The sequence below is a fragment of the Eretmochelys imbricata genome, chromosome 1, assembly GCF_965152235.1.
Source record: "Eretmochelys imbricata isolate rEreImb1 chromosome 1, rEreImb1.hap1, whole genome shotgun sequence".
Classification (NCBI taxonomy): Eukaryota; Metazoa; Chordata; order Testudines; family Cheloniidae; genus Eretmochelys; species Eretmochelys imbricata.
This window is the reverse complement of record NC_135572.1, coordinates 272,289,216-272,301,446: the sequence shown is the minus strand read 5'-3', so window position 1 is coordinate 272,301,446 and position 12,231 is coordinate 272,289,216. Positions and strand designations below refer to the sequence as shown.

Below are 12,231 nucleotides of genomic sequence, written 5' to 3'. Positions count from 1 at the left end.
TGTGCAGGAAGGGGCTCAGGGCAAGGGGTTGGGGTGCAGAAGGGGTGCAGGGTGCAGGAGGGAGCTCAGGGCAGGGTTTTGGGGTGCAGGAGGGATGTGGGGTGCAGCAGGGGGCTCAGGGCACAGGGTTGGGATGCAGGAGAGGGGTGTGAAGTGTGGGAGAGGGCTCAGGGCAGACGTTTGGGGTACAGGAGGGGATGTGGAGTGTGGGAGGGGTGCGGCAGGGGGCTAAGGGCAGGGGGTTGGGGTGCAGGATGGGTTCGGGGTGCGGGTTCTGACCGCGGTGCACAGCAGGGATAAGGCAGGCTCCCTGCCTGCCCTGGCCCCATGCTGCTCCCCACAGCAGCCAGCATGTCCGGCAGTGGCTCCTGGGGTGGGACGGGACAGGTGGCTCCAATGCGTGCTGCCCTTGCCTGTGGATACCACCCCCGAAGCTCTCATTGGCTGCGGTTCTGTGTTCCCAGCCAATGGGAGCTGCAGAGGGCGGTGCCATTGGCCGTGGTTCTGCGTTCCCAGCCAATGGGAGCTGCTGCCCCTCACTCCCTGCCCCAGGAGCCACAGGGAGGTGGTGCCGGCTGCTTCTGGGAGCAGCTTGGGGCCAGGGCAGGCAGGGAGCCTGCCTTAGCCCCACTACGCCCCAGGCCGGGGAATCCTGTGGGCCAGACTGAAAGCCCTGATGGGCCGGATCTGGCCCGCGGGCCATAGTTTGCTCTCCCCTGCGATAGATCAACACAGTCCATTAACTGTACTTAACACTATTCAGGAGGAGACTCCAGAGGCATACTCAATTTATTAACTAGCATTATGACTAGTTTGTTACATACTTTCACCTCCTGTTTAGTCTAAGCACATAAAAGTGTTCTTTCAACTTGAGCAATTTCTTTCTTGCTACATCCAGGAAAGAGATCTAAGCAGCTGAGAGAAGTTTATAGTGTACCTGAGTATCTGGTTTTAGCCAGTGTGCAGTTGTATCGCTGGAGTCTGAGCTGTCAGAAACATGGGTACTGTGAAAGATTGAACATTGTTTTATTTCCTTAGTTTTGGACTGGAAAAAATATTCTGTTGAGTTCATCCATATAATAAGCCAGTGCCCTGCCCTGCCTCCCCCAACACATAGTAACCCTATTGGAAATGCTGCATAGATTGTGGTTTTCACATTTCTCTCATCTAAAGCACACAATCCCATTGTATAGGCTGCAGGACCTGGAGTTAAGCAATATAACAGTGGGGACCTTGATCATGGGAACTACAGGGTTGTCTGACAAACCTTGGTTCCTCAGTACAATCTGATGTGTGCAGATGACATTTCCGGTTTCTAGCTAGCTATAATTCTACTTTGCATTTTCACTCTATTTTATATCATTTCATCTAATAACATCTCATCTAGTTTTCCATAACTGAGCCTTCCATTAGTTCTCTACCAAGATGCAATGTATTGCAGGCATTAAGATAGGCCTGTTTGTATTAAAAAACAAAAAAATAAAAACAAAAACTTCATTCTTCATTTGCTTATTATTCACCAAGAGGAGTGAAGACTTCAGATTTGGGAGGTGTACTTTTTAGTAATTCATAATGCAGAGGGTATTTTGAAGAGGCAGTTTTGAAAATAATGCACTGACAAGGGCCAAGAGATATTTCATTTGCTGTATTAATTAGAAGCATCAAGATTTTCAAAAAATTACAAAATATTACTCCTTGTGAAATGAGTTTAGAGATCTCCGAACTATTCACAATAGGCCAATATCCACATCTCATTAATCACCTGCACAATTGTTACTAATTAACTTGTCAGTTTCAGCAGTGAGATCAACGACTGATTGGGCCCTGGAGATTGAACTCCCACATGATATCTAGGGATGGATCATTCGGGGAGAAGCACATTGCTGGCCATTGTGGGGAATCTTGTTTTGCTATTGCTTATGATGGACCTATTCTATAGCTAAATGGAGTACAGGACTTCAGACTGGCTCCTTTCTACAGCAATACAGTAGAACCTCAGAGTTACAAACACCTCAGGAATGGAGGTTGTTTGTAAGTCTGAAATGTTCATAACTGTGAATAAAACATTATGGCTGTTCTTTCAAAAGTTTACAATTGAACATTGACTTAATACTGCTTCGAAACTTTACTATGAAGAAGAAAAATGGTGTTTTCTATTTATTATTTTAGTAGTTTACATCTAACACAATACTGTACTGTATTTACTTTTTTCCCCCTGCCTCTGCTGCTGCCTGATTGCATATTTCCGGTTCCAAATAAGGTGTGTTGTTGAGTGGTCAGTTTGTAACTCTAGTATTCGTAACTCTGAGATTCTACTGTACATTAGTCTACACTGAAGCAAGTGATACACTTTGTCCTACAGCTAGACTTCTCTGCAAACATGTACAGTCAAAAAATAGTGTATTGATTTACATAACACAGCTGATCAAGTTCTGCATCAGTTTACAGTGCAATTCCATCTTTTCCTAAGAGCCTTCAGAACCCCACACTGAGCTAAATGAGATCCTACCTTTCTTTTGTAGGACAGGGCAAAGCTTGCGCAGATAAAGAGGTTCTATCCACAGCCAACTGACCATTAAAGACTCAACCTGAGATTCATATATAATTATCTTCCAGTAATTTCAAAATTAAATTATTGGTAATTATTCTAATGCCTAGTGTAGTCCTCTTTATCAAAGTGCACAATAAGGTAGAATACATCTCAGTATCTCTCAATAGTTTTGATTTACCTGGAATCTTTGTCTAACATGGCATCTGTTACAGAAGCATCTGAGTCACAATTAAGATTCTCGGAGTTTGTCTTAACTTCCTGTTTCACCATTTCCTCTAATTCTTTCAGACACAGATAATACTAGGGAAGATCATACACTTAGTTAATAATGAAGTCCATTGCCTTATTGAAAGGCACTTATCAAAACCAATATAGTGTTTGTTGTTATTACTTTACAGAGTGTCACATTTTATCACAGAAATACTTTTATTCCACTAGCTCTAAGAAGGACTTTTCTTACCTTACTCTTGTCTGGATCACAGTAATCCAAGAGGGCATCACAGAAATGGTATCCTATTGACTCTAAGTCTTCAGTGTGGAAGTGAGTGCCCCCTCTATTACCTGAAACATCAACAGAGATACTCACAAATGAAGACATAACTGTCCTGCTCCCTCCCTGCAGTGATATTTTCAGCCTGGTGGTTGAAAGTAAGTTAAAATTTCTTAGGTTCAAGACAAGTCGCTGCTCCACAAACTGATAATATAGCTCCCAGAAAAACACTCCACCCTTCCAAAGCCCTTGTGAAGGCTGTTGGTTTTCCAAGACATCTTAGAACAGTTTTCTACCCTCTCAATACAAAGCTCAAATGACATGATTATGACATTGTCTTGATGTTCCTGTGCTCCATCTGACTGAAGCTAGAGTATGAGCAAAACTTCTTGGAATAGATCTGTTGGTCCCCATGCTTTTGATCAAATAAGGAAGTTAGTGCTTCTTAGTGTCCCTCCACCTTTCACCAGAGGTCAGAGGTTCATACCCTTCTTTCAGGAGTGGCTCACAGTAATTCTCCACATTGGCAGTCAATAAAACCAAAATGACCTTAAATAAAGCACAGCTTATTTAGCACACCAAATAGAAAATAGAAAGAAAAGTCATGTAATTACAAATCGAATTGAATACACTTGTTCATTCTAGAGACTGCACAAAATGTTAGGCCAGCTGTCCAAAAGTTTTGGGATAATAACCACTGAATAGTTCCTATAGCAAAGCTCTGACATTCTGGACCTGGAAAAGCTATGTGTCTGGTCAGCACTCTATCTTGGTCTGTGTGTGATCTCCTCCTTTCTCTGGGCAAGCAAATACCCTCTTTTATAGCCATTAAGGCCTTTTCTACCCTAAGACAAATTTGACCTGTACTTCCCCACTGGTGCAACAATGGTGGAAGCTCTTGTCCAGACAGCATAAGAATGCTGCAGACATGTCCACACTAAAGCTTTCCTATCGCTATTACTGATGGAGCGGCACCTACAGAAAATTCTAAATCCATGCTTTGACACTGTAGACAGTGTCCCCATTCTGAGTGTCTCAGAGGGATGGAATTATATATGACATTACTTTAAACAAAACCAGTTTGGGACTAATAACATTTCTCCTCGCCTCTCACCAACTATCCTCAATAAGCAATCTCTCCACTCATTTGTACAATTGTTTCTGGCATATCTATTTCTAGCAATTTCATTTAATTTGGTAGGCAGGCCCACTAATTAATTATGTATTGGTTTCCAGTACATGTCTGTAATAACTGTGGCCTGAAAGTTAACTTATGCATACCCTGTGTTAAAATGCTCACTCTAACTTCATAGAATTTGTCATTTCTCTCTGTTAAATAGTATTCTTTGAGGATGATAGCTAAAACCATCACAGATCACTACTGCATCTGTAAAAACAAACAATCAAAACCAGATTTTGTTTGATGACCCCTACAATCTCCCTTGAATAAAAAAGGCCTTACCTAGTTTAGAGCCACAAAAAGTGGCTTCCAAAGTATAGCTGTTGCGGATGCCCATCTTCCACATCACTACTCGACCTGTCCCTTCTTTGCTTTTCTGTACTTTGAAATTGCAGTCTGGGAATGAAAACTTGAAAGGAGGATGTAGGGTCAGTTCCCTGTCTTTTAAGGAGCACCCTTTCCTACTAACGTAGAGATGAAGATACCAGTTTCTTCTTAACCTCACTAATGTGTAAAACTTTCAAGCCAAAATAGGAAAATAGTTAAAGGTTCAATCCATCCTTCTTTCACCCTGTAGTACATAGGTATTGAATCACACATGGTGCATGACAGTCTTTCGATATTTAGGTACAACAGAGTGGTGGGTGGAATGAGAATCTGCCTTTGATTATACCAGTTTGTTTTACTTTAACAAGGATTTGTAATCCTTACACGTGTAACATCTTTTAATACTGCTGTTCATATTATCCCCATTAGTAGAACTAGCATCAGACTGCTGGGCCAGCCCCTCAAAGCCTCCAATTCTCTTTTTAACACTAAGATGGTGTGAGATGCATGTTTAGTAAAAGTCTGAATAGCTCTTCTGTCATGGGTGAACAAATCAATAATTTGGTATCCGGGGCCACATGGAGCTTTGGATCACCTCATCATTGTTTTCTGAAGAAAACAATTAGACTCAAATGCTACAGTAATAAATCTAGTGTGACGGTTTGTGTGTTGTGCTATTATTGAATTGCTGAATCCCTATTGGTTTAGAGAACGGATCTGTTGTGTGTTTTAGCCAATCAGAAGTCTTTTTATCAATAAAAGCACAATCTTGTAATGCTTAGTATCTTTACTAAGTTTGTTTCCAACTGACTGACATTTTAGCAAATCAGATTGGCTTACACAGATTTCATTTAGTATAGTAAAGGACTATTTCAAGTTAGCGACTTGCTTACCTTATCTGGGCAGTTCTTGCTCATCATGAGAGGAAAGATGCGTTGGTGCAAGCATGGCACCTCCACTTGCTCCCCACCATCACAGCCATACATGAAGACATTCTCTTTTCTGCTATGACCATGAAGATCACAATACAGGAGAATGTCACGCTCCTCCATCACTCTGGAACAAGAGAAGAAACAATATTTTACTACAAATGCTTTTTTTTCTGCATCAGCCAGGGCTGATGGATTGCAGCAATCTTCAAAGGAATAATTAAATACATAAACATATGCTTAGCTTTAAGTATACAAGTAATCCCATTGATTTCAACAGGATTACTCATGTGCTTAGAATTAAGCATCCACTTAGGTGCTTTGATGGATCAGTGCCAAATAGCTCAGCACCTTGCAAGATCAAACCCAAAAAGTGTGCCACGGCTTAGTAACAACAGGATTCAAGGCTGTGCATCAGAACTTTGTGTTCATTTTATTAAAACAGTTATAATGAATCAATCATTCTTCATGAGTCCAAAAAGCTGGGAGTCATTATTTTTAAAAATGTGGGTAACTGAACTCTATTCCTTTTTAGATCTCATTTCCTTGATCTTCCTTTCTTCAACAACTATTATCTGGGACTTCCCTTCCATCTCCACATTTCTCTTCCCAAATACATTCACACTGACAAATTTCCCCTCTAGTCCTATCAACCCTTGGGACCAAGAATGATCTTCAGCCACTTCAGGTGTATATTAAAACAATTTGTAGTATTGCACCAGGATGCTACTTTTATGTTCCTTCTTGTACGCTACATCATACACAAGGTACAATCTTGAGACTCATAACACACTACTAATATATAGCACAGAACTGTGTAGCCGATAGCTCTTTGCCCATTCAGGGCAAAAGAAGTATCAGTTTGAAGAATCAGTTTTTTCCAATATTGCAAGTTTTGGAATATGTTGCATTTTGTCTATAATTTTTTAAAAGAAACTTTGCAAAACTGCACAAGTTTTGAAAAAAAAAAAGGGGGGGGGATTTAACACATCCCCCAAAAAAACAGTTCCAGTAGGATTTCATGCAGGTGATGTGATATTAGCAGAATCATTCATGCTGGGCCATCACTCTGAATGGGAGTTGGCAATTCATGATGGATCAAGAAAGAAAGGGAAAAAAAGGATTACCCGTTTTTAGGTGATAATGTGCTAAATGTGAGTCTAGATATTTGGAGCATTTCAGCACATTTTTCTAAATGTATTTATTTTTATATTTTGCTATACCAGTTGCCTTTAAACTGTAAAACTGATGCAGGGTGAAGAGAGTGTTTTTCTGCTACACAACTTTGCAAAAGACTAGCCTGTATCCATCTATCATAAAAATTTTTGTCCTCTCTCAAATCTATACAAGTTGTCTCCTATAGGAGAACAGTTAATTTTGTTCTCTAGCAGGCTACAAAGTCCTTCCCCAGAGTCATCAGAAACTCTTGAAAGGGTCAGTATTAGATAGGCCAGAATGGAAATAAGTAAAAGCCAGTGTTTGAATTTGAACTTTGAATATTTTTCTAATGGAAAGATGGTAAGTTAGACAGAAGGATTCTTGTTTGAAGAATGGAGAGGCACAAAGGGAAAGTGCTTATGATTAAACATGTACCTGAGAATCGAAACATACTGTAAATGACATTGTAGGTTAAATATTAGCTTTACCAGCACTGACAGACTCCTTTCAAAGCTAAAGCCATTAGAAGAACCCAGTTACATAAGCCAAACCTGAATGGTGACTCTGGGTATGAAGTTATATGTATAACCAGATGACTAGATGTCTGCACTGCATAAGGAAGTGAAGCATTAGAAACCAAACACATTTATACTCAAATATACAGTAAATTTGATAGGACTAGTAGTCAAATACAAGGTTGGGATCCACTCTGGACTTGGCTCACTTTAGGGCACTGTCCTGCACCAATGAAGCTGTCAGATATTTTGCCACTGAATACAATGGGAGCAGAATTAGGGCCTTCATCTGTAAATATTGATGGGGGGTAGTGAGGAGTAGGGCTATGAAAAAAAATCACTTTCTGTTCTGGGGCTGATGGTTCCCTGAAAAATTCTCCTTTGCTACCCAAGATATCTTTTTCATTCCCTGTATTAAAGCTATATTACAGGGTGCTGTGCAACAGAAAACATTGCAAACTACAATAAAAACTCAAGCTTCTTAGAATTTAAACAAATAATACAAACTGAATGGGTTAAATATGAGATGAGAGACAATAAATATGAGGCAAATATAGTGCAAACATTGGTTATATTAAATAACACACACTACAAATAGAAAGTTTTTTTGGTTCTGAAGAGAGGAGAGATGATGTTACCTTCTGATCATGTTCCGGGTGTACCAAACAGAAGGAAAAGATTCCTTCAGGTCTGATGTGTAATTACGATTTAAGTCCTGACCTGCTAAGGAGCAGCGATAATTTCCCACAATCACACCATCTGGGTTCAACATTGGTACTACTTTGAAGATAAAAGTGTCACGGAGCAACCGAGCATTGCCTGAGTTGCCCAGAATGTAATCCAGAAAGCCTTTCATTATCCAGGAGCTGTTTGTTTCGCCTGGGTGTACCCTCGCAGTCAAAATCACAGCTGCCTTATGCTTTGCCTCCTTGCCACTTTCTGAGGGACTGGTGATGGTTAAAACATACACTATATTTCTTGCTAGTGAATGGCACAAGATGCGGATCTTACAAAACTTGGACCTTACTGGATCTCTAGAGATGGCTGCCAGGTAGTCCTGCAGGTTGGAATAGGTGTAAGGATAGCAATGGGCAAAGTAGCAAGTGTCTCGGTCATGTGGGAACTGGAATGTCCAAGTGAGTGAGAAATACTGATGCCCATCTTGGCCAAGGTTGTTTTTGTAATACTTGATTTCATCTCCTGTCCTTTGCCAGCCAACTTGGTGTATCTTCGCATCCACTTCTGAGTACAACAGTGGACGCATACCGTGGTTGTACAGGCTGGTGGGCTTGGTGAAATTGACAATGGTGAAACGATAAGGCATTCCTGCGTGAGTGTTGGTTACTCGGAAGTAGTACCACTGGGTGTGTCTAGTTGTGTAGAGGTCAGTGCGCAGTGTCAGCTGGTATTCGAATTCACTACTGATGTACAGAAAGAAGACAAGCATTTTTAATGCTGGTTACCACAGAAATATATTACAGACTCAAATCATGCTGGGGACTGTGGAACGGAGAAGGAATTCCTCCAACATCATGAAAACGCACTGTACAATTAGCCACACTGGAAGCGTGGGGGGATTTCCACTTTTGTATAAACAATCAAAGCATAGGCTGCTGCTAGGGTCAGGATGTCAGACTAGATGGAATGCGTCAGTAATATAAACCTCACATTCCTTTAGTGCTTATGTAAAATAATTAAAATGTGTGACCAAACCAAGGCTCGTTAAAAAAAAATCTTGTGCAAAAAATTCACTAAACTAAATAAAAAAATATTGTCATCTGTGTAAAAAAAAAAAAAGTGTGAATGTGTGTGTATGAACTTATGCAGGTAGGGTGAAATTTATAGCTGTGCTGAGAGCCTACATCACCATTTTGAAGCTTCACTGGTAACACCAGTTGTACATAGTTCTTGCCCAGACTCTTTGTACAGAAGTGAATTTCACCTATAGATAATATTTAATGCCATGGAACGGTTATGAGATTGTTCCATTTGAAGTCCACATGAAAATATTCTTAGGGCTTATTCTGTTAGTGTAATTCTGGGTGCAGGCCCCAACGACACCCAGGGTACTTACAAAGGTGTATTTGACTTCAGCTGGTGCCTACACTACCTCAACAAAGAGGAAAAGATCATAAACCTACACCTTGACCACCTTTTGCAGATTCCCACTCTCAAAACGTGCTTCAAAGATCAAAGTGTTGTCCCAGTCTTGAGCGATGACCTGCTTCGAGGGGTAGCTACCCCCTACTCGAGAATACACAAAACAGGATTCCTCGTTAGCTAGTGAAAGGAGCAGAACATACATATTATTCAGTTGTGAATAATTTTCAGCAATGCTTAAAACCTTTTACAGAAATTACACACTTGATTTTTAGGGCATATCTAGTGTAAATTTTAAAAGGAGTTGTGAAAAGCTTTAGCCACTCCTTCCGAATGCCTTTCAATCCACCACATGGCTAAAACATCACCATTATGCTTTGAAAATTTATTTGTTTACTATTTTTCCTATTACTATAAAGCTCCCTTTTTACTTATAAATAGTCTCTGTATTAAATTTATCTTGTTTACAAGTGACAAGCTAATGCATTATCCCACCAGTTCCCAAAATGTGGCCAGAGAGAACTTACTGTTCACATAGTTTTAATTTGCCTCCTTTATTGTAGCTGCTAAATCAGATTAAAATAAACTATTTTTTTCCATTATTACTTTCTATGTATGCAATTGCTGTAGTTGACACAGGGATGTTATACAATCATGAACTAGAAAGGAGATGGTCTGTGCTATCATGACTTGAGGGGGTGACGTCCATGAGACAATTTCTCCATTAAGGTATGATCCATGGTATAACAACATTTTAACCCCCTGCATCAACCCATCTCCCTACCTATACTTCGGTTCCCCTCCTAAAACCTACTGTGCACTGTTTCTGGCAAAAGAATAGTTACCATATCCAGCCAAGAGATGACTGGGTGTATTTCAATCCAAAAATTCTGATTCAGCAAAGCACTTAAGCATGTGCTTAATGCTCATTGACCTTAATGTAAAGCACATGCTGAAGTGTTCAGAACTGGAGCCTAAATTAAGTGATTCCTATACAATATAAAGCTTGAGATTTCTCTTGATGGAAAGCTCTATACACACTGAAAGTTTTATAAAATCCTGCCTCCTACTTCTATTATTGTTACTAGGAGCTATGCACAAAAATCCATTAATCATTATAAAGACCTTACATTTAAATAGGGCCTGTCATCCCAATGCACATTACAGTCATAGACTGATATACAAAATATACAAAGAATATCACTTCATTCACTGCTCAAACACTGCTCTGTCCAGACTGAAATGCGGCAATCGTTTAACAGCACACAGAACACTAGGTGAGTGAGGCAGGAAATGATAAATACAATTTCCAAACTGGAGGTGGAATTTTATTAAGCAGAATGTAATTATTCAAGTGGGTATTTGGCCAGGACAGCAGGATTAAAACCGCATCTCTTGTGAAAAGTGCCCTGGGTCTTTAACACCTTCTATGATTCTATGATTACCTTAATCCCCAAGAAACACACACTCTTTATAACATGGTTTGTATGCAGCAATAAAGATTTCAGGGGTTAGTGATTACAACTGGTTGAGATCTTGGTTTCACATAACATCCAAAAGAAGGTGTTTTCAGCAACAGAGCTCCCCTAACACTATTGTGGTTCAGAAGAGAATCAGAAAACAGAGTACCACCAAATGAATCAAAAGTACCACTGCCAGCAGCAATTAGCTATCCCCTTAGAGATCTGTAGTTAAGTAGTCCCCCAACCTGACTCTGTTTAACTTAAGAGAGTTGACAAGGTCATAGTATAAAGTGATAAGTTGCAAACAAGATACTAAGAGTCTCCTGCCAACATGTATCTCCAGTTTTATCCCTGCAATTATGGAAGAAAATCATTTTTGAACGTTCATACTCTCTTTGCTCAAATATTATGAAAACATCACTAGAGAGAGATTAATTAACAAACTAGTTTCAGGCTAATTCCCACTGATGTTCAGAAACTGCTTGACCTGCACTTTTAAAGTTGTTAATAACAAAGGTTAAGATTTTGTCTCGGTTATTTTTAGTAAGTCACAGACGGGTTGCGGGCAATAAGCAAAAATTCACAGCAGCCCTGACCTGTCCCTGACTTTTACAAATAATGTGGTGGGAGAGAAAGGGCCAGGGGAGAAGGAATGACACTGGATCTAAATGGAGGAGACTGATAACATCAGCCCCACTGCCACGAGGGGGCACTGCCCTGGCTCCAGACCCTGCCACAGCTGCAGGACAGGGGCACACAGCAGCGGCTCTGGCCCCAGCCAAAGCCGGGAGGCGTGGGCACACAGCAGCAGCTCTGGCTACAGAAGCAGGGGACAGTGGAGGGGGGGTGGGGCGGGGGAGGGGATGCACAGGCCCAGCTTCAGCTGAAGGAGTTGGGGGCTGGGATGGCGGGCACACAGCCTCGGCTGAAGCTGCGGGTTGGAAGAGCACAGCCACAGATCCTGCAGCAGCTCCGAGGAGGGTGCAAAGCCCCTGCTCCAGCCAAAGCCATGGGTCCAGGATGCACAGCCCTGGCTCTGCCTCCACTGCTGACAGCTGAAGCCAAAGTCATGGAAGTCCGGTAAAGTTACAGAATCTGTGACTTCCCTGACCTCGTGACTAAATTGTACCCTTATTAATAACATAAGCAGAATCCAAGGATGGGGAGAGAGCTCTAATTTATGTCTATATCTTCAGATATAGAAGCTTATCCAAAACTCATTAAAATCATGGGAAAGACTACTACTGACTTAAATTGGCTATGAATCAGGCCCCCCAAAAATAAAAGAAACCCAGTCAATCAAAATGGGTGCCAAAATTACATGCACCTTGTAATAACATTTCACAATGTGCTCCCACCTTCATCTGCTAAATAAACCACTGTGTCCTCTCTGGGATATTGGAACAGTGGCTCAAGCTCCAGGCCCGTTGGGTGGTACAGTGGCTCAGGCTCATGGGGAATCCAGTCTGAAAAAGAAGAGACAGAGAGAGAGCTAAACTACAAAGGGTGTCCATCACA

General features: G+C 41.0%; 1 protein-coding gene across 6 annotated transcripts in view; it reads right to left on the bottom strand.

Annotated features, from left to right (window-relative positions):
- Positions 1–12,231, bottom strand: part of AGBL3 (AGBL carboxypeptidase 3) — a 58,591-nt gene that overhangs the window by 34,290 nt on the left and 12,070 nt on the right. For 5 of the 6 annotated variants that reach the window (XR_013347728.1, XM_077831546.1, XM_077831577.1 and 2 more), the window contains exons 4-11: positions 12,072–12,179; positions 9,292–9,430; positions 7,789–8,571; positions 5,442–5,604; positions 4,504–4,630; positions 3,012–3,112; positions 2,730–2,851; positions 938–1,004 (exon numbers count right to left, since the gene is read on the bottom strand). Coding sequence is in view for 5 of the 6 variants with exons in the window: in XM_077831546.1 (XP_077687672.1) it covers positions 938–1,004; positions 2,730–2,851; positions 3,012–3,112; positions 4,504–4,630; positions 5,442–5,604; positions 7,789–8,571; positions 9,292–9,430; positions 12,072–12,179 (1,610 nt within the window). In the remaining variant the exon portion in view is untranslated. The remainder of the gene's footprint in view (positions 1–937; positions 1,005–2,729; positions 2,852–3,011; positions 3,113–4,503; positions 4,631–5,441; positions 5,605–7,788; positions 8,572–9,291; positions 9,431–12,071; positions 12,180–12,231) is intronic. The other variant, XM_077831587.1, reaches the window with a different exon arrangement.